Raw genomic sequence first — 21,592 nt, forward strand, 5'->3', positions numbered from 1 at the left:
TTCCTCCTTTTTATATATATAAGGTGGAATCATTTTTTGTAAACAATCATATATGTAACTGTATAACCTTGTATAATAAAGTGTACAACATAAAAAAAAGGGGGGTGGTAGGAGAAGTGAACACTCATACGTATTCAGAGTTAAATGGCAAGTTTTTCTCTGAATGCTCTGTGTTCCCTTCTTTGAGGCTGTGGGTCCCTACAATTGCATCAGAGGTGGTACCCCCCATATTATATATATATATATATATATATATATATATATATACAGTGGCACCTGGACTTACGATTGTACCGCATTAAACAGCTTGCCCAGTTGAGCCAAAGAAGTCCACCATTGCCTTCCAAAGGAGAGGGGCGAGCAACTTGGGCATTGTCTCCACAGCCCCAACTGCAGGCAACAGAGGCACAATCCCAGTACCAAAGCCAGTGCATCCAGCTCCACTCAAAGCTGACCAGAGAACAGCTGTATGATAAGATAAGAAGCACAGCATGATAACCAGATGGAAATGAGCCCTTTGATCCCCTGCAATCAGAGGCTCAGAAAAAAATGGCAGGCTCACATGAAGCTGCCAAACACCCACATTCCAGAGACAGGGTCAGAGTACAGGCAAACAATGAGAACAAATGAACAAAGTACCAGAACCAAGGAGCATAGCATGATCCTTGTACACTAGCCGACTTTCATAAGCAGTCAAGGGTAACCACCAGACAATGTTTCCTGTTAGTTAGAGCACAAGTTTTTGTAGTAAGAACTTTAAAGCTGTGTATGGCAGCCCAAGACAACACACTATCGATTGTAAGCTGGTTTTTGGTGAAGTGTGAAATCGGTATCCCAACACTAAGTAATGACTGGCATTTTATTTATATTTAATTTTATTGTCAGTAAATATTGTAGATTAAAATGGAATCTTTTAATTATTGTGCATGGGAGGGTGTGTGGAGTGCCATTGTGAACAGTGGATGTGTTACAATAGTTGTGTGTAAGGCACAAATTAAGAGAATGAAAATTGTGAGGCGGATAGAGTGTAGATAGAGATTACAAGATGACCTGGACAAATTGGAGTAATAGTCCAGAAAATGGCTACTCAAAGTTTACCTCAATTGTAAAGTAATGAAATTAGGAGAAGGAAGCAGGTGGCCAAACACAAGATACCATCTGGGAGGTGATATCCCTCAAAAGTCAAGTAGAGAGAAAGATCTGGGGAGTTGATATCACACCAAACCTGTACCCTGAATCCCTCATCAAAAGAATATCTTCAGTGGCATATGCTAGGTTGGCCAACATAAAAACAGCCTTTAGAAACTTGTGTAAGGAATCATTCAGAACCTTGTATACCACATATGTCAGAATATTCCTGGAGTATATAGCTCCAGCCTGGAGTCTATACCTAGTTAAATACAAGACAAATTTAGAGAACATTCAGAGGTATGGCACCAGACTAGTCCCAGAACCGAGAGGTATGAGTTACGAGGAAAAGCTATGGGAATTAAACCTCATACCCCTAGAAGACAGAAGACTTAGGGGAAACATGATCATCACCTACACAATTCTTAAGAGGAATTTACAGGATGGATGAAGACAACTAATTAGCATGGGTGGAACACGAACAAGGGGACACTGGTGGAAATTGATTACTCAAAACAGACACAGTATCTTGTAGAAGATGGAAATGTGTGTTTGGAGATGTTGCTGTGAGGCATTACCTCAATTTTACTCTGTACAGAAAGCTTTTTAAATCGTGTAATAACTGATTTCATACTAGTATTGTGTCCTCTCACATGTTTAAAATTTTTGTACTGTAATTTATGCATCTAAATGGCTTGTTTAAATCCTTCAATTTTAAAATAGTTGTGTGGTTCATTTTAACTCCCTCTTGATTGTGAAGAACTGACATTTTGCTTTTAAATTCTTCCTTAAACACCACCCCCATCCCCACCATACAAGGTTGCCAACATAAAATGCCGAATAAACCTCAGTTCGAAGAGGAAAGGTAAGACTGTTAAGGGCATAAGGAGATATATATATTTAACATATTTTGAATTACAGATGTTTGCAAATATAATGAAAGCAAAAAGATTGTTCAATATATTAAAAACCTTGCAATACTTTACTGAGTTTTTAAATTAAGTAAACTTCAAGACTATACTGTACTGCAAATGACAAATAATAGCAATTACTTTGTAATTTCTGGCTATAAATTTAATTGTAGACTAAACACTGTGTAGACACGTAAAAATTCCACTGAACCTTCCCATTATACAAAGCAATGTAGTAGAACACACACTTTAGACTGTCCATGCCAGTTACATGTCCTGACTGTCCATGCCAGTTACATGTCCTAGACTGTCCATGCCAGTTACATGTCCACTGCTGCTATTACATAAACCTTACACTGGATGCAGGACAAAATCATGCTTCACTCCATTCTACTATATTTATTTATTCATCAACCATTATACTGTACATACAATGTCAGAGGACTAATCTGCTTAACAAAATAAGCCCTCCCTACAACAAGATAAATCATTTACTTACAATAATTGGCATTAACAGGAGCAAGGGCCACTAATATTTACATAAACAATTTCTTAAGAATAATCCCAGAAGGCAAAAACTTGGAAGATGGAATCAATATTGTGTTCATTTGAACAAAGTTAGAAATGCAAAGGCATCAGCAAAAAAATGAAAATAATTATTTAGTGTTCATTATTTCCAGACTGGAAAGATAACTGGAAAAAATGAAGAAAAGAATTGTAGATGTAAGTTCATACAATGGCTGATACAAGAAACATATGTAAAGTCACTTTCGGCTTGATTTACATATCAAAATAAGGCAGAGACGTTTAAAACATGCAGTTCACAAAAAAAAAAAAAAACAGTAGAACCTCCACACATTACCAACTGAATAAGATTTGATTAAAAGTATCAATTTCCAAGGCAAAATAACATTAATAAAGATTACTGTATTTAAATAAGTCAATAAATCAGCATGAACCTTTTTCCAGCCTAGAAATGTGCAATACTTTAAACTTATTGTGACCCCTGACTTTGGACATACTGTACTATAAAGTCCGTTATCATTAAGTTATCATTAAATATGACAGTAAATACAAGAATGGAACACAGTAAAGCAACAATCTGCACTGGCTCCAGACCTCTTCATAATAATAGGCAGTTTTCATCACAAATTTCAATTGAATCTGCAAAGAATCTAGAGTTATCAATTGGAAACTATTTGGTACTGTCATAGGTGACTATTAACTCCCAAATTAACAAATTGTGGATTCAAGAAAATGGTAATTACTGTTAAACTAAATTATAGTATTTGTCAATTATTTCTTATATAGGAAAACTGCCTATCAGTTAAAATATCTATGGTATCAGGTGTTGAAATATTAAATATAGTGTATGACCTTTTAATTTATATCTTTTTGGGTCGAAGAAACTTAAAAATTGATTTATTAGAATAGTTTTCTGACTGGCACTACTGTATATGCTGTATAATATATTTTAAAAGATACATAAATACAGTTTTAACAAACTTCTCCAGAAAAATATAAAAAATAAAAACTTTGCAAAACAGCATCACAAGATACTTAAGACTTAATGAAGCGAGAATAACCAATTTGATCAAGGTTCTACTGCATGGAGCTAAGCTTCACCAAACACCTATAACATGTCTTCATCTGCATTACTTGTGCAGGCTTTGGAGATGTGAGTGCAAGTGATGCACAGACCTAACATTTATGTGAATGGTTCTCTTGCCACATCAATATTTTGGGCAGAGTTAGAAGCTTGCATTCATGGTGATACACAATATGCATTCTGCCACATTATACGTTGCATAATTAGGATAACTTGCCTTCAGTGTACAGCAACTTGTGTTGGGAGGAAAATAAAGACTGCATTTATAGTAAGTAAAATAATCACACATGGATGTCACTGAAGGAAGCTATTAACAAATTTTTAAGAGTAATAAAGCATTTCAATTAAATAAATATATAGAAGAAATTGGCATAGTACTAAAGACAAAGAAATTGTAAGACACTATATACAGTTTTAAACATATTTGCCTAATTTAAACAAAAACAAAAATGCTATTGATGAATATCCATTTCAAAAAATATAAATGAACAATCCATTATTTCACGTCTTCCCTTTTTCCCGTGTATGTGCATGTACTTACTGTGTGTGTGTGTGTGTGTGTGTGTGTGTGTGTTTGTTTTGTGTGTGTGTGTTTGTTTTGTGTGTGTGTGTTTGTTTTGTGTGTGTGTGTTTGTTTTGTGTGTGTGTGTGTGTTTGTTTTGTGTGTGTGTGTTTGTTTTGTGTGTGTGTGTTTGTTTTGTGTGTGTGTGTGTGTGTTTGTTTTGTGTGTGTGTGTGTGTGTGTTTGTTTTGTGTGTGTGTGTGTGTGTGTGTGTGTTTTGTGTGTGTGTGTGTGTGTGTGTGTGTGTGTGTGTGTTTTGTGTGTGTGTGTGTTTTGTGTGTGTGTGTGTATGTTGTGTGTGTGTGTGTTTTGTGTGTGTGTGTGTTGTGTGTGTGTGTGTTTTGTGTGTGCGTGTGTTGTGTGTATACATGTGTGTATACATGTTGTGTGTATACATGTTGTGTGTGCACATGTGTGTGCACATGTTGTATGTGCACATGTATGTGCACATGTTGTATGTGCACATGTATGTGCACATGTTGTATGTGCACATGTATGTGCACATGTGTGTGCACATGTTGTGCGTGCACATGTTGTATGTGTTGTATGTTGTGTGTGTGTGCATGTGTTATTTTTCAGAAAGCCGTAAGAAACATTACCAGGGTAGGACTAGGCGAATCAAATCTATTCCCATTCTGAAGAAAATCACCAGTACTGGAATGTTGGTTTCATGTAGGAATTTTTTGTTTTCTAAGGCAAAATTGCATCATAGTATATAAAATTAGAATAATTCAGAATTGGATACAACCTACAATGTCTTGGACACTTGAAATAAGAAGTGTCTAATAACAAGAAATAAATAGTAACATCTTTGGCTACTAAAAATGGGCAAGTATCACAAAGGGATGTATGGCAAAGATGGGACAATCACTAATCTTGAGCCTTTGCTGAAATCCTATACCAAGATTGGAAATTAATTTCATATCCATGTCTGAAAATGACATTGTAAAAACATTTTCCCCCTTAAAACAAATTTACAATGTTCAGTGTCCCTACAAAAATCACATAACTCATGATTTAAGAAATGTACCAAGCAGTGATTAGCTAATGATATGGATCAGAAGGGTGGGAGCTGTAGCCCTTTGTTACGGCCAAACTAGATTTGATTTAGCTTGGCTAAAATGGGGCAAATATGTACACATTTCAGACACACTTAACGTCACTGACTTACACAGGTTATATACACTAGTATAATACATAGCTATTCAAGTGGTTTACCTCCTCCTCCTCCCATAAAATATTGTATCATTGGTTTACTAGAAATGGAAATCAAAGGCGTGTCACAAACAAAAAAATCCTGTTTAACCTGTAAGCATGCATAATAAAGAAGACTACAGCTGAATAATTCACTGTAACCATCACCAGGGAGCTGGTTGATGCACTGTAACCGTTACAGGTACCAGGGAACTGGTTGGTGGTGCACTGTCACCATTACTGGGGAGTTGGTTGGTGGTGCACTGTCACCATTACTGGGGAGTTGGTTGGTGGTGCATTGTGCTCACCTACATATGGGCACCCGTCAAGACACTGCATTTGAGGCACTGAGGTCACAAGGTATGTACAATGCCATGCTGTTCATTGTTTCCTTCATTAAACGCAACAGATTTCTAACTGTCTATCGAGTTTCCCTGATCCTCTCAAATTTGTTGTTCAAGTAGTTGTTGAAAATGATAATGAAAAATTTAAATACGGAATAAATTAGGTTAAGTAATAAATACAATACTCCCAACTATTTTTTCTCTCGTTTCATATATGCCCCCAAAAATAAAAAAATAAATGCATATTGCACAGGATAGGATTACAGGTATTTCAGAATGGTAGCCTTCCTGCCTGAATCCCCAAAAGAGCCTCGAGTACATGATGTTGAAGAGGAAGAAAACTTCAATACAGACTATTGTCACTCAAAATACAAAATGCGTAAGATGCAGGGGCAAAGTCTCACTTAGAATTAATTAGTTTATGCTCCATGATAGTTCCACTCTCACCATATCAAAGTATATATGCAGCATTTTCTGTGAGTTTTGCAACTGTTGCACACAGTTAGATAAATTAACTATCACTGATACACAACAAGTACTTGGAGTTCTCTATAGTCCTTGTTTACAAACACTGTCCCAGAACTTCACCGCATTAAATTTTCATGCGCTTGCCTGATCCTTGCTTCAGTCATATTGGGAAGGAGTTTAGAAAAGAGGTCACGAATAAACGCATCAGTAACGCCAGGGCTTGATCGCTCTGCCGATTCAAATGCCGACTTGAGTTCCTCAATAGCGTCGGTTCGGTGGGCATCTCCACCTCGACCAGAGTGTCGATGGCGGCGCTGAAGCTGTAGAAAGAGGTGTCAGCAGTGTCAAATATGCATTAAAAAATTATACATTATGCTGCTATCTTCATTGTTTGATGCCTTAAGACTCTCTCACACATACATGAAAATAATGTGCCTGTTTAGGTGAGGACACAAGAAACTTGACTAATGTCATTATCACATCTAATTAATAGTACTGGAATACTTTAAAACACTTTCCCACTCACTGCAGTAAACACTATTTTTCCTTGTACAGTAATAAATAAATACTGTACACCATACATTTTACCCATACAATGAAATATTGCTGTTTCACTTCAATTCACACCATGTGTAGGGAATAACTGATTTTTGTACACATAATTGACAAAAACAGTGATTGAGTACTGTCTATAGGCCTACAATATAATATGTACATCAATAGTGCACATAAATCTCTTCCAGACACAGCTTAAAGGAAGATTCTTGAAACCCACTCCATTGTATCATGTAATTTTGTCCAGAAATAGATTCAAACATTGGTGAGAAACACCAAATTGTGATTTGATGATAATCGCACTAGTACGTGATATCGCACAGTACCGATAAGCAATTAAAGAATTGCAAAACATTTTCATGGGTCTAGAATCCCTAGACTCGTGATTTTTTTTTTGCAATTTTTGTGTGCAGGAAATATCCGACCCCCCCCCCCCTCCTAGAAAAAAATTTTTTTTTTCACTTTGGCTGAGGGATAATGTTATTGCAGTCCTTACACCAATACACGTAGTTTGGGAGAGGACATTAATCCTGTCCACAATGCACCAATATATTTGTAAAAATTCCATTATCATCTTCCGATTATTATGGGACTTTTTAAAATGTGTGCCAATTTGATTTCACAATGAACAATGTAGCAAAAAAATTGAGGTGAGAAAACTGGAAAAAAGTTTATAAACATTGGAGTGTGGTTGTGCGCTCACGGGCAATGCTCGGCCTATCTTGCGGTGTGCTGCGGGTGGCCCTCCGGGCCAGGCAAAGTGTTAACTATTACATCCATATAGGCCATAATTTACATCAAATATAGCAAAAAACTCTTGAACACCCAGAAATTTTAAATATAAAAACTAGCACCAGTGACAAATAACTAAAATACGAGCCTAAAAGGAGCTAGATTTCGCTTCCGATGATCCTGGTAGATAAACACTGACCAATCGCACAGCAATTTTTCCCACATTTTTCCAATCTATATTCTGCCAATCACTTTGCCCATAACACTAAATAAACAAACTAATGTCTCTAGAATTCATTCAGTTATATATATTCATTTCATTTATATACATAGGTAGAATTACAACTGTTTTACAATCCCTTGGCACAGTACTACTATCTCTTATCATGAGGTCAGTTAACACCATATGTACATGCATGCACAAGAAATTACAGTACATTAATACACATCAAGATAACTGGTATAGGAGCTAGTGCCGTCGAGGAGGCCGCCAAACAATACCCTCGTATATTATTAAAAAGAATTAACAGACAGTCCTCCCTCTCTTCTCTTCAAGTAACATTCATCCCTTACCAAGCCTTAACACACATTACGCTGGTATGTCTGGCAGGGACATATTTTAATAGTACTATAAGCTTCCATTTTAATTTTGCAATGTATTTTCAACAATTTAATAGTTTTTTTGAAGAATGCATCTTAATACAGTAGTACATCAATTTACCTTGAGAAAATTTATTTTGATTTGTTTCAAAATATATACTGGACCAATTTCCAAGAATGAATCCTGGATGTAAATAGAAGGAATACTGTATGACTAGAAATAAAAAAAACAAGCACCTCCATACTCCAGCAATTACCACTTTGAAAGACCATGTGTACTTGTCTGGTCAACATGTGTACTTCTTGGGAACTGTCATATACATTACAGTACTTTATACCTCGAGCAAACCTGGAGAGGGTTTCGGGAGTTCTTCTACTTCCCAAGCCCGGCCTGGGGTCAGGCTCAACTTGTGATAACCTGGCCCAAAAGGATGTTGGTTGGAGTGACCCGCAGGCCCACACATCCATTACAACCCAGTTGGTCTGGCACTTCTTAAGAGAAACTTATCTAATTGTTTCTTGAAGTAGTCCATCTCTATTTTGGCAATATTTCTTATGCTTGTTGGGAAAGTACAGAACAGCTGTGGACCTCTGATATTCATACAGTGCTCTCTGTCTAAGGCATCGCTACTCCTCACTGGTTCCATTCTGCATTTCCTTCCATATCTTTTGCTCCAGTATGTTATTTTACTGTCTAAATTTGGGACCTGGCCTTCCAGTATCATCCATGTATATATTATTTGATATCTCTTTTATCACCTTTCCAGAGAGCTCAGTATATACGAATGCATTCACTCCTATCTTACACATCATGGTCACAAAGCCTTATCTCTTACCATATCCCGTGTAGTGTTCACACTCCATCCCTCCCTCACACACACACACTCATTCATCATGTCTACATGCCTTCTTCCCAGCCTTCCTCTCCTCCTCCTACTCTCAAACTGACTTGAGAATACCCTCTTTACCAGTCTACCATCATCCATTCCCAAAATGCAAAATTTCTGGAATTACAACTTTTCAATTGTATGTTTTACAAGAAAAACTATAAACTTTCCCTTTAATAATACAAATGTAAGCAGTTTTCCAGGTGATTCTTGAAATGCTGTTCACAAAAATACTGGCTTGACATGGCTAGGCACAATATACTCAGGAACATGAAACAAACTCTAGTGAGTTCTTACTCTAATACACTGTGCATTAGAGTTTTTGCACAATGCACAAATTCTGCACAAATGCATGCACAAATTAAGGACAATCTGCACAAAGTGCAAATTGTTTAGTGGAACAAACAAGTGTGTTTTTCAGTGAGGACTCGTTAGCTCTCGCCATGGCGAGCCTGGCTCCCGCCAAACACACACTGAAACTACGACATTGGTACAAAGTTTTAACACCCCCTAACCAGTTATAACAACCAATATAGCAAGTTGTAACAACGTTCTAATACGTCATAAACACGTTAAGCCAAGATATAACAACTTTATTACAAGTTGTAACAAGCGGAAAATAGAGACTGTTTCGGTTTGTGTTTCCAGGGCTGTATTCACCTATTTGTGCTTGCGGGGGTCGAGCTCTGCTCTTTCGGCCTGCCTCTCAACTGTCAAGCCCGTAACAGCTGTTTAACTCCCAGGTACCTATTTACTGCGGCTAGGTAACAGGGGGTATCAGGGTGAAATAAACTCTGCCTATTTGTTTTCCGCCATAGCTGGGGATCGAACCTGGACCCCTAGGATTACAAGTCCAAAGAGCTGTCCACTCAGCCACAGGCCTCCCCATCACTGTAAAGTGACTGTCGTGACACCGCTGTGTTATTAGCCACAAAATCCAATTATAAACTACTGTACAATGCATAGAGTCTTTTATATGTCATATAGAGTCTTTTACTTAAATATGACATTATTTTACATATTAAATACTGTAATAATATTCAACAAATATGTGCAAAACAACCAAACATTAATCTATTATTGCGCCATATGGTATTGTGGAGGGTCCATGCTCAAAGGCATTTTAATGTTGTTCAAATGCTGTATTAATAAAATACACAAAAACTTGCAACAAAAACACTAAAATACAACAATTTATTATACTGTATTACTGTCAGATGTTAATAACTCTAAACTATACACAAAATGATCAAACCTGATACAGTATAAAACTGTTTCCACGCCATGGGTAACTCCTGTACCTTTCGAACACCCAAGATGCTTCGTCGGCAGCCTTGTTATTGCTACATATCACACTATCTGTTACTTGCACATTTTTATTAACAATATGTCTTGCTGCAGCAACCATGGTGCTCAAGGTGGCAAGAAAGTGCAAATACATTTCTACCGGGGAGAAAATTTGACGTATAATTCGTGGGGTGAGCCGGCATCAGCTGACTGCACTAACACCCACCCACCCTCCCTGTCTCCCTCAAGTTGTTCACCAATGATCACTATTCTATGATCAAAATGAAGAATGTATAATAAATTAATGGAATTTTTTGTATTTAATGTTTGGGAAAGATTAATTATGTGGATTTGTACTTTCCTAAATGTGCTTCAGGGTTATTATAAAGTTATTGCACCACACTACTCTTCTGGTAAGTGACAAACCTGTACAGCATACACAGTACAGTGGATGTAGGCCCTCTCAAATAATTTGTATATATTTATTTTTTATGCTTGGGAAGGGGGTTGCCAAGTGTCTGATCAGACGAATGAAATTCCTCACTTCAAGAAACTACATGGGGCTTTGTGCCATACAGTTTGTTCAAGGAAGTTCGCACTGGATATATATATCTCTTATGTTACTATATTCATGAAGAAATAGGTGATATAACTATTGAGCAGCAGGTATAAACAAATTTGAACAAAATTTATGTGATGAATATATTGCTGAATGTTTAATCAAACTATGAATAGTTTTACAGACTATCTATTGCAACTTTCATGGCTACATTGATTAAATAAAACATGTTTTCTTAAGTTGCAAGAGGAGTTAATACAGCTAGTTTTGTTAGTAATCTATAAGAAGTTCAATACTGTATTAATTATAACTATTGGTATATCAATATAATGGAACATCTACAGTGCAGACCAAGCAAAGTGAACAAAAAATCCCTTACCTCGGAGATAAGTGGTAGCACAACCCCAGCTAATGTGCTCGCACTTGCTGGAGGAGATTTTGCTCTTGGAGGCTGTGGATGTGAAGAACTAAGACGATGCTCTGGCCGCCTTACTTCACGACCATCCACTAAACTTGATCTATTGTCCCTTGGGTGATGAGCTTCTCGACTGTGGCGTCTGTCGTTGAATTCATTTCTATCTGGACGGTCAGTATCATTCCTGGAATCTTCCGGTTCAATTCGCATGTCTGTTAGCTCTCTCGACAGTCGTCGATCATCACCATTTGTATGTGATTCACTAGAACGTGGAGAAATGTCCATGTCTCTCGAAGTTCTGTGATCCATGTGACGAGAATCTCTGCGTTTTTCATTTTCAACTGGAGGTGGTGGTGCTACTGATGTTGGACGTGTCTGTTGGGGGAAATTTGTTTAATTTATATATATATATATATATATATATATACATATGAGCTGCCTCGTATGAGCCGACAGACTTCCTGTAGTTTCTCTACTGTTATGTTCAAGTGATGCTTAGTTGACCTGGTACATTTCATTACAACCATATAGAGTTGTGAAAACCATATGAATATAATTGATATACAAGTCATGGAATTAAAATAAGATTTAGTACATAATGCTAACTGCATTTGCATAGAATGCATTCATGAAATGATGGCAGGATTTTTTCATGGGGTCAATGTAAACTCTCTACATCCATATAGAGCTATTATATTCATATTAGCATCAATAGTGTAAAACCCAGACAATAATAGTTTAAATCAATGTATGATGACAACCACACTTTAAGGGTTAAGCAACTCACTGGTGATGATGTCTTTTCTCTGTAGACTACACCATTATTTTCCTTGGGTGGAGAATGAGCCTGGGAAGACATGGAAGATGCTGGTAAATTGTTAAACTGAAGTGGCGGCGATGAAGACAGTGGGGAAGTGGAAGTGACTGGAATATCATCCTGTTTGCTTGTTGGTGACAATCCACCAGGAGGACCCTTTACAGTCATAATCCACGCTGGATCTTCAACATCACTTTCAACTCGGCTATCCTCACTGGAAAGAAAAAATATTCAATTACCGTACTATGTGCATCATTCGTCTACGTAGTGTTAGCATCACATACTCCATCATAACATTACTTAGCCTGTGGGTGAGCCTTCCTTACCACAGTTAGGATGAAGAACTGCTGGAGAGTATTTTACTCACATGAAAATGTGTAAACTTGAATAATGAGGTTAATATCTGCTTGTATCTGTACTTTAATGTATAATTTTGGTCAAACAAGACTGCATCACGTCTAACTCTGACATCACATCCGTCGACACCCCTTTACAGGTCACATAACCTAGGATAATAAATGGAAGGGGACCTATGATGTCAAGTGTCAGTGAGACCACCGGTGATTGGGCAGTGGTATGTCACTAATGTTTTCTATGTCATGGAGTGAGGCATCATCTTGCTACTTCGTTATCATTAGAGCTCTAATGGCTTCATTAAGCCCCATAGGGTAGACTGACCCAGAAATTTAAACAGTGATGAAAAGGACTGAGACTGTGTTTTAGTGTTTTAACATTTTAAAAATATCACCTTGCAAATACAAAAAAAAAACTTGTGATACATTTGTATGCAAAAATAAAAATAAATGTGATTCTTTTCTAGTCATACTTGGTTTGCATGGTAGCCAGGTGTTGTCAATGAGTGCATCAACACTAGATACACTTATTTGCCGACAAGTTGTGTGTGTTGGGGGGGGGGGTGTGAGAAGACTAATGATTCAACTGAATAGTCTCTCATCTCTACTTATTAGTTTACATAATAGTTGAATAACTATATTTATGTACACATACTTGAAAACTACTGTCAGGACAGTAATTTTCAAGCTTCATTCGACGAAGAGTACCAAGAAGATGGGACACCACAAACCTAACGCTCGACCTGTAACTACACTTAGGTAATTGGACTATGGCAATTCTCGAGTATGCTCCAGTCATGCCCCAGTATGCTCCAATCATGCCCCAGTCACGCCCAGTATGCTCCAGTCATGCCCCAGTATGCTCCAGTCATGCCCCGGTATGCTCCAGTCATGGCCCAGTATGCTCCAGTCACGTCCCTGGGTACCTTCAACATTCTACTCTAATACACAGGATCTCTCTCCATGGAAATAAACAAGGAAAGTTCAGGCACACAGGCAAAGACACACAGTACCTCCAGGAAAGTCAATACATCCTTTTATTACACCTAACTACATATTACAAAACTATATGAACTTTATTTTTACATTTACTTATTTCATATATCAAGTAAATACTTACGAATCTGAAGGATCCGAGTCGGTATCTGTGTCTGTGCAATTCTTCTTATAGGACTTGAACCTGTCGATCAGGTCCATGAGGTATGCATTCTTTTTGGCCTTACGGATGAATGGGAACTTGAGCAATTCTTTGGCAGTGGGTCTCTGGAAAACAAATTATTTAACAGTAAGAATTTTAATTTCTTGCTACTGTATATCAGTTTTTAACAATTTAAAATGTGCAATGATAAATGGGTTAAAATCTTTTGAGGGAGATTCTACAACCTGTTATCCACCAAGACCTACAGGTAAAAGGCACCATGGTCGAGTCCTAACCTGTAATTTTTTCTATCAAAAGTGTAAACACCACGTCATCGTTTGAAAGTGCAAGGAGCGAGTGGTTACTTTTACTGCTTTCTGCTCTTCGTCCTCGTATCCTTTAGCCTGTACCTTTATCTTTCCACTTATACTGTACTGTACTGTGTCACAATCCTCATTTTCCCTTCCACACCCCATCCCCCTTCCCTCGAAACACAAACCGAAACTGTCTCTATTTTCCGCTTGTTACAACTTGTAATAAAGTTGTTACATCTTGGCTTAACGTGTTTATGACGTATTAGAACGTTGTTATAACTTGCTATATTGGTTGTTATAACTGGTTAGGAGGTGTTAAAACTTGTTCGAACGTTGTACCAACGTCGTAGTTTCGGTGTGTGTTTGGCGGGTTCCTCTTGCAAGCTACTCTCCATCCCATTTAAGTGGGAAATAGGGTAGTGGTGATAATGTACAGAATATGCAAGTACAGTAGTTAAGCAATTTAATATTCCCATTTTAGTAGCAAGCCATTATTTTAGCCTACATTAAATGTGCTTTATTTAATAGCACCTGAAATGCTGTGCATACTAGTGGCTTTAGGCATAGTATATACTGGCTGTATCTAGAAACCCAACATTCTACCTGTAACTCATTTTGTATGTTCCATACATACTTTTCCATAAATAATATAGTCATTGATATTGTCAGCAATGTCAAATCTATATCAAGTTTTGTGAACACCTGCATGCCATGATATAATGCAGTAGATAGCTATGTACAGTAACAGCAATCTTGAGGTTATCTTGAGATGATTTCGGGGCTTTTTAGTGTCCCCGCGGCCCGGTCCTCGACCAGGCCTCCACCCCCAGGAAGCAGCCTGTGACAGCTGACTAACACCCAGGTACCTATTTTACTGCTAGGTAACAGGGGCATAGGGTGAAAGAAACTCTGCCCATTGTTTCTCGCCGGCGCCTGGGATCGAACCCAGGACCACAGGATCACAAGTCCAGCGTGCTGTCCGCTCGGCCGACCGGCTCTGAGGAAATACCAAAAGCAGGACTTTCCCAGTAAAGCACTGTGCTACCTCCCGATATTTACTTACTTTCAATTACTGTGTATTGTACAGCAGCTTTCTTTAGAATCTTTTCAAGACATTATTGATACGTGAATTTATTGAATGAAAAAAAAATACAGGTTTTAGACATTGCTATCACCTCTGTAAAGTCCCTGTCATTACAATTCTGAAATGCTTCAAAATCTCTCACAATTTACAGAAAATTGCAGAATATTTGTCATAAGCATTAAGATTTCTTGATATTTACAAAAATAAACCAAGTTAAATAAAATTAAAGTTCATGTAAGTGCATGTTGCAGTGTATGGCGAGAAAACTGTAAAATTTTACTGTATGTAGTTTTCTTACTTAAATTTATTACATAAGCTAATCAAATTTCTGTCCAGGATGAATACAATTTCTTCCACGAGATCACAACAAAACATTATGCAGATCGGTTCAACAGTCTGCAGGAGTGTGTCTCTGCATATAACCCCGACTACTAAATAAACATCTAAAAAGAACGGCTTACAATGGAAAACTGTTAATAAAACCTGACAAAAATGTTGGGTGCTCAATGGAAAAAAAATTAATTAAAGCTTACGGTAATCCGAGCCCCTTATTACATATGTATGAACATATATATACCTCTTATGATGAGTATTAATGACAACATTTTGGAGACATTAGTGAATATAAAACATTAAATACATAAACAAAATTCATGAAATAAAAAAATATTTGTCACCACCTCAAAATGCTTACATTTTCTGGGTCCTTATTTAAACAGGCTTCTACAAATTCTTTGAAAGGTTTGCTATAGTTGCCAGTGAGTTGTGGAGGGTTATTCTTGGGTATAAGAAAGAGAACTCGCATAGGGTGAAGGTCACTGTTGGGTGGCTCCCCTTTGGCGAGTTCAATGGCTGTGATTCCCAACGACCAGATGTCTGCCTGTAGATTTAACAAGTCAATATTAAACGTTGCCACATAGAAATTAATCACTGTGCATGTCTACAAAAACATTAATTACTCATTACATGACTACGATCAAATATACATCACTTAACAAATGAATGTTACTTTTTAATGATTTGTTGTTGAAAAACTTAAATGTCCCTTATTTGGTAAGGCATTGAATATAAAATTTTATGAAATTTATCAGCTTTGTAATACCACAGAAAAACTGATTACAATAACTTAAAACGGATTTGAATACGCTTTATATACTGAACTACTCGTGACAACCAGGTAAAGTGAATTCACAAGAAAATAATAAATTGTACCTTGGAGTCATATGCAGATTGTTTGATGACCTCGGGTGCCATCCAGAATGGAGTGCCAACAAATGTATTTCGTTTGCTCGTTGTGTTTGTTAACTGTCCTGCCACACCAAAGTCCGCCAGTTTCACATCACCCATCTCGCTCAGCAATACATTGGCAGCTGTAAATCAGACAGAATTAATCTTTAGTGTACTTTGTACTTTTGAAGAACAGCTTCTCCCCCGAATCAACCTACCCTGGCTTTGCGCCCTGGAGAGGCCACTCCAGACCAGGCCGACACCAGTGCGCAACTCCATAGTCTCCCGAGACTGATGGATTCTTACTACTACCTTGTTGTTTATTAAACTTAATATTTGTATGTAAGCACAAAAACCCCCAAAGAAATCAAATTCAGTGGAGCATTAAAAATTTGAACATTGGAAAACCTAAAACTTCCTAAAATACTCAATGGTTTAAAAATATTATTCTAAAATCTTCAATACATTCCAAAATTCAGATACCATTATTGTAAACTAATATTGGACCAATTTCATTCATATTTACCAGATGTTAAATCAACTTACATACTCATTTCTTAGTTATCAAAACAAAGATACAGAACTGTAATATTGTTGAACATAGTAATAAAGTCAATAATCTTGATCCAACGCTGATAATTCAATATTTCCAGGGATGGCAAGCCTGTACTTAAGCAAATCTAAGTCACCCTAAGCCAACTACTGACCTTCCCCAGGATGCAACCCACGACAGTTCTCTAACTCCTATGTAACTATATACTGTCAGGTGAACACAGGCATCATACAAAAGCAAACTTTTCCCAACTGTCTCTGCCCTACCGCATCCAACTGCCTGGTTGACCAGACGACCAACCGGGCGGCCTGATCAGAGACCGGGCCACGGGGCTGGTGATCCCCTGAAGCTACACAAGGTACACAAGGTAAGGAACCCAAAAACTGAATCTGGGACCCTTGCTTGCGAGTGGAATATGCAAACCACTGAGCTACAGGACCAAATAAGTCAAAAAAATCTTCAATAACATGGGTCTAATACTAATGACCAGTACAGGTACTATCTAAACTCTGGATAATTCACTTTATAAAACAAGATGTGGCTTGACCATATCTAGGAACCAATCAGACGAGGACGGTATTCCCTGATCTCCTAAGTTGGCATATTTCATGATATGAACAGTATCATGCAAATTCTTTAAAACAACATCAACCTTAAAACTACTGTAATGGTGTTATGATACAAATTTATGTAGTATAGTATGGTCCCCAAGATATACTTTCCAAACAAATTTAATATATCTAATAGTGCATGCTAAAAATAACAATGTTTACTCTGTACTGTTTTGTCAAACCACCTAGAGTATCATTTGCAACCAAGACTACAGTTCAGTGACAGGATTACAGTATCCCATTGATAAACAGCCTCAATCACACAGCATCATGGCAGAAAACCTTACTTATCTTTCAAGAATACAATAAAGTAACTGTCACAGCTGTAAGAAAAATGACAGGTTGAATAACAAGGACCTTTCAAGCAAGAGATACCATACCAATGATGATATTTTTTAAAACACTCGTGCTCACAAGGCATGGAATATTGTTGCACATTAACAGCCCCACTCAAAGCTTGAGAAATTGCTAACCTGGAGAACGTACAAAGGTCTTTTACTACCCAAATCACTCAATAAAACATCTAAATTATTGGAACTCCTTAAAAATGTTGAATCTGTATTCTCTTGAGTGCTGATGAGAGTAATACATAATTTGCACTTGAAAAATATTAGAGGAACTGGTTCCAAATGTGCACACTCCACATGAAACCAGGAGGTATAACATGACGTACAATATAGCCCCACTGAAAAGCAGAGGTGCAATTGGTATGCCGAGATGGAACTCTTTTTCAACATAAAGGGCCCAAGACTTTTCAACACACTCCCTCTATACATAAAGAGGCATAACTGGATGACCTCTCACTATGTTCAAGAAAGGTTAATAAACACATCCAAAAGATACCTTATCAACCAGGGCTGTGATTTATATGTCAAGCTGTGAGTAACCGAGTACAACAACTTGGTTGACCAGACCACCAACCAGGAGGTTTTGACCAGAGACCTAGCCATGGGAACGTTAGGCTAGGTCTAACATTCCTAGTTAGACCTAGGAACGTTAGGAACCTAACGAGATCATTCCTAGACCTAGGAACTTAATTGAGAACCTTCATGCAAACCAAATGTTTGAGTAAAAATAAATGCCACTGACCTTTTATATCACGGTGAAGTTTTCTCTCAGAGTGTAAGTAGTCTAAACCCTTTATAACTTCGCGTAAGATAACAGCGATGTGCATTTCTTCAAAGCTGCCAGCCTTCATCAGGTCCAGAGCTGATCCACCCCCAAGGTATTCCATAATAATCCATAATTTGGTACCTGAAAAATTTATATTATAAACTAAACATTATTATTCAAGAAATATAGTACATTTTCTAATACAGTACAGCATGTACCATTTGCATGTGGTCATAACCAATACATAACCTCATTTTATGACAACCTGTGTTCATTCTAGCAATCTACCAGTACGATTTGATAATTCTGGCTCTGGTTACTTATCATTTAAAAATAGAGCACAAGTTAAATCATTGCCAACAGTCTGTATCTCCAAGTGAAATACAAAAGGGCAACAACATCACTGCAGAAATCCCCCAAAAGGTGGACTAACCTTTAAGATAAGAGCCATAATACTTGGTAACATAAGGAGAATCACACTGGGAAAGAACCATTATCTCTTGTTGGATGTCTTCAATTTCATCCTCAGCCTCTTCCAAATCGATGATTTTGATAGCAACCACTTGTGTAGTACGCTTGTCTACACCCTTGAACACTTCACCGAAGGAACCCTTGCCAATTCTTTCTTGTTTGGTGAAAATCAGCTCTGGATCAACCTTCTGGAATGAAAGAAAATGCAAAAATGTTAGTATCCATCATTAAATCAATTGCTATGGTAGTTATTCTGAATACAAAACATACATTTAACTGTCACCTTATTTTATGACACCATAAACACTTTATTTTATGACACCAAGTCTCTCTCTCTCACTCTTTCACTTACAGTGACTTCACAGTACAGTACCCACTTTCAATTCTTTCAGATTACACCTTAAGATCTTGGAATCGATCCATGTTGCTAAAATGAGAACCAAGTTAAACAACTCGCGTGTCGTTGACTCCGTTGTCTATGCATTCATTTAGCCTTGTGCACATAGATCATTAGAGGTTTTACTTTGTGATAAAAGTTAATTGCCTTTGTCTTTTTAATTTGTACAAAAAAAGAAAAAGAAAAAAAGATGTAGGGATGGTCCTGGACAGAAAACTGTCACTTGAGGACCACAAAGAACATTGTGCAAGGAACCTATGCTATGCTTCCCAACTTCAAAATTGCTTTTAAATACATGGATGGCAAAATATTAAAGAAATTGTTCACAACCATCGTGAGATCAAAATTGGATTATACAGTGGTTCTACACTGCCACTATCTCAAAAAACACATCAATAAACTGTAAAATGTGCAAAGACATGCAACTACTGTAAATGGCTTCCAGAACTGGAAAACAAAAGCTATGAAGAGAGTGTTAAATATACCAAAGCTTGTAGAAGAAAAAGAGGTGATATGACCACTACATATAATACAGTAACAGGAACCGACAAAATTGGCAAAGAAGAATTCTTTAAGCCTGCATCTTCACGAACATCGACTCAAGCTAAGGAACAAAGCTGCCGAAAAACATTTGAAAGTTTTCTTTTGCCAACGGAGTGGTAAACGGTTGGAGCAAGTCAAGTGAGAAGGTAGTAGAGGTCAAAAAGCGAATTGGAGGTCAATTGTTTCAAAGCTTCATGACAGAGTACAAAGGACACCACGAACATAGCTCTCATCCTGTAATTACACTTGGGTAATTACACACAAACATGCTATTTTTGGCTTTATTTGAAAGTGTGAAATGTTGTAAGTTGAGGATTACAGTGAATGATCACTGAGGATTACTGAGGATCTCTGAATGATCACTGAGGATGTAAGTTGAGGATTATAGTGAATATATTAAAGTTCCTCAGATTCCAGGTAAGAATCGAATAGAGTACAGTATAAGAACTTAAAGGTAGTAATGGTAATATACTCAATAGCTATGAAGCGGAGCCCTAGAGCTCTACCTCACTTTTTGTAGACATAGTGTAAATACGTGCCTGTTAGTGCCCCCTCCCCTCCTCAATTCCAGCAGCTTACACGACCACTACAAGACAACCACACACCACATACCCACCTGTCAAGTAAACATAGCAGATGATGACATTCTGAGCTACACCACCAAACACAGGTCAAGTGTCGAGGTCAATTGCCAACCAGTCCTCCCCCTCCCCCTCTCCCGTTTTGCTTTACTTCCGGTCTCAAATTTTTTATCACCCCCCCCCCCCCCCCAACCGACCCAGATCGAGTAAAAAAACATGCCCAACATCCACTTGCAGTTGTATAACACTTTTTACAAGGCATCCAATATTCACACACTAAGTCATTTAATATATGCATAAATTAAGCGTTTTTTGCAATGAGTTACGAAGCTAATACTTCTTGCGATAATACGCAGGTGTCAGAAATACTGATATACAGTATCTTAAACTATATATAACGATGACACTAAGATCCAAGGTAAAGCACCAAGCAAAAACGATAATGAGGCATTACAAAGATATACGTGAACTCCACAAATAGTTAGAAAAGAACAAATGCTTTTCAATGTTGAAAAATGAAAGACTGTGCACATAGGGCATAACAGTGCACTTCACAATTATCATAACAATACTACCATGCTGCAGATTGATGGAACAATGGACCTAGGAGTAAGGATCCACCACTCATTAAAAGTTGCACAAGTGGATGCTGCAGTGGGGAAAAATAAATCCTTAGAAATTGCCAAGAAAGTCTTTGACTTCAAGGAAAAGAAAGTGGTTATTCAACTGTACAAGTCCCTGGTGTGCCATCAGGACTAAAGTGATGATACCTGGTTGATACCTGGTTGATGGGGTTCTGGGAGTTCTTCTACTCCCCAAGCCCGGCCCGAGGCCAGGCTTGACTTGTGAGAGTTTGGTCCACTAGGCTGTTGCTTGGAGCGGCCCGCAGGCCCACATACCCACCACAGCCCGGTTGGGTCGGCACTCCTTGGAGGAATAAGTCTAGTTTCCTCTTGAAGATGTCCACGGTTGTTCCAGCATTATGTTTAGTGAGATAGTGTCCTTTAGGTAATTCAGGGAAATTTTATATGACCAATCCAAAAGTAAAGTAAACAAAATGAATCATGGCAGTTGACTGGAGCTTCTAGTATGGAATTAAAGAGACAGAACTAAGTGTGAGAGATAGCCACCGAGGCCCTG

The 21,592-nt window shown here is 37.7% G+C and overlaps 1 protein-coding gene across 5 annotated transcripts in view; it reads right to left on the minus strand.

The window, feature by feature from the left end:
• Positions 1 to 2,423: 2,423 nt before the first annotated feature.
• The window catches only part of GckIII (Germinal centre kinase III), a 157,030-nt gene continuing 137,861 nt past the window's right edge, over positions 2,424 to 21,592 (minus strand). For all 5 annotated transcript variants that reach the window (XM_045763342.2, XM_045763346.2, XM_045763345.2 and 2 more), the window contains 8 exons: positions 18,894 to 19,119; positions 18,437 to 18,601; positions 16,169 to 16,326; positions 15,651 to 15,836; positions 13,541 to 13,683; positions 12,038 to 12,281; positions 11,215 to 11,625; positions 2,424 to 6,535 (listed from right to left, as the gene is read on the minus strand). In XM_045763342.2, the coding sequence (XP_045619298.1) occupies positions 6,332 to 6,535; positions 11,215 to 11,625; positions 12,038 to 12,281; positions 13,541 to 13,683; positions 15,651 to 15,836; positions 16,169 to 16,326; positions 18,437 to 18,601; positions 18,894 to 19,119 (1,737 nt within the window). In that variant the 3' untranslated portion in view covers positions 2,424 to 6,331. The remainder of the gene's footprint in view (positions 6,536 to 11,214; positions 11,626 to 12,037; positions 12,282 to 13,540; positions 13,684 to 15,650; positions 15,837 to 16,168; positions 16,327 to 18,436; positions 18,602 to 18,893; positions 19,120 to 21,592) is intronic.

Source organism: Procambarus clarkii, chromosome 65 (genome assembly GCF_040958095.1).
Source record: "Procambarus clarkii isolate CNS0578487 chromosome 65, FALCON_Pclarkii_2.0, whole genome shotgun sequence".
In the NCBI taxonomy this organism is placed as follows: Eukaryota; Metazoa; Arthropoda; class Malacostraca; order Decapoda; family Cambaridae; genus Procambarus; species Procambarus clarkii.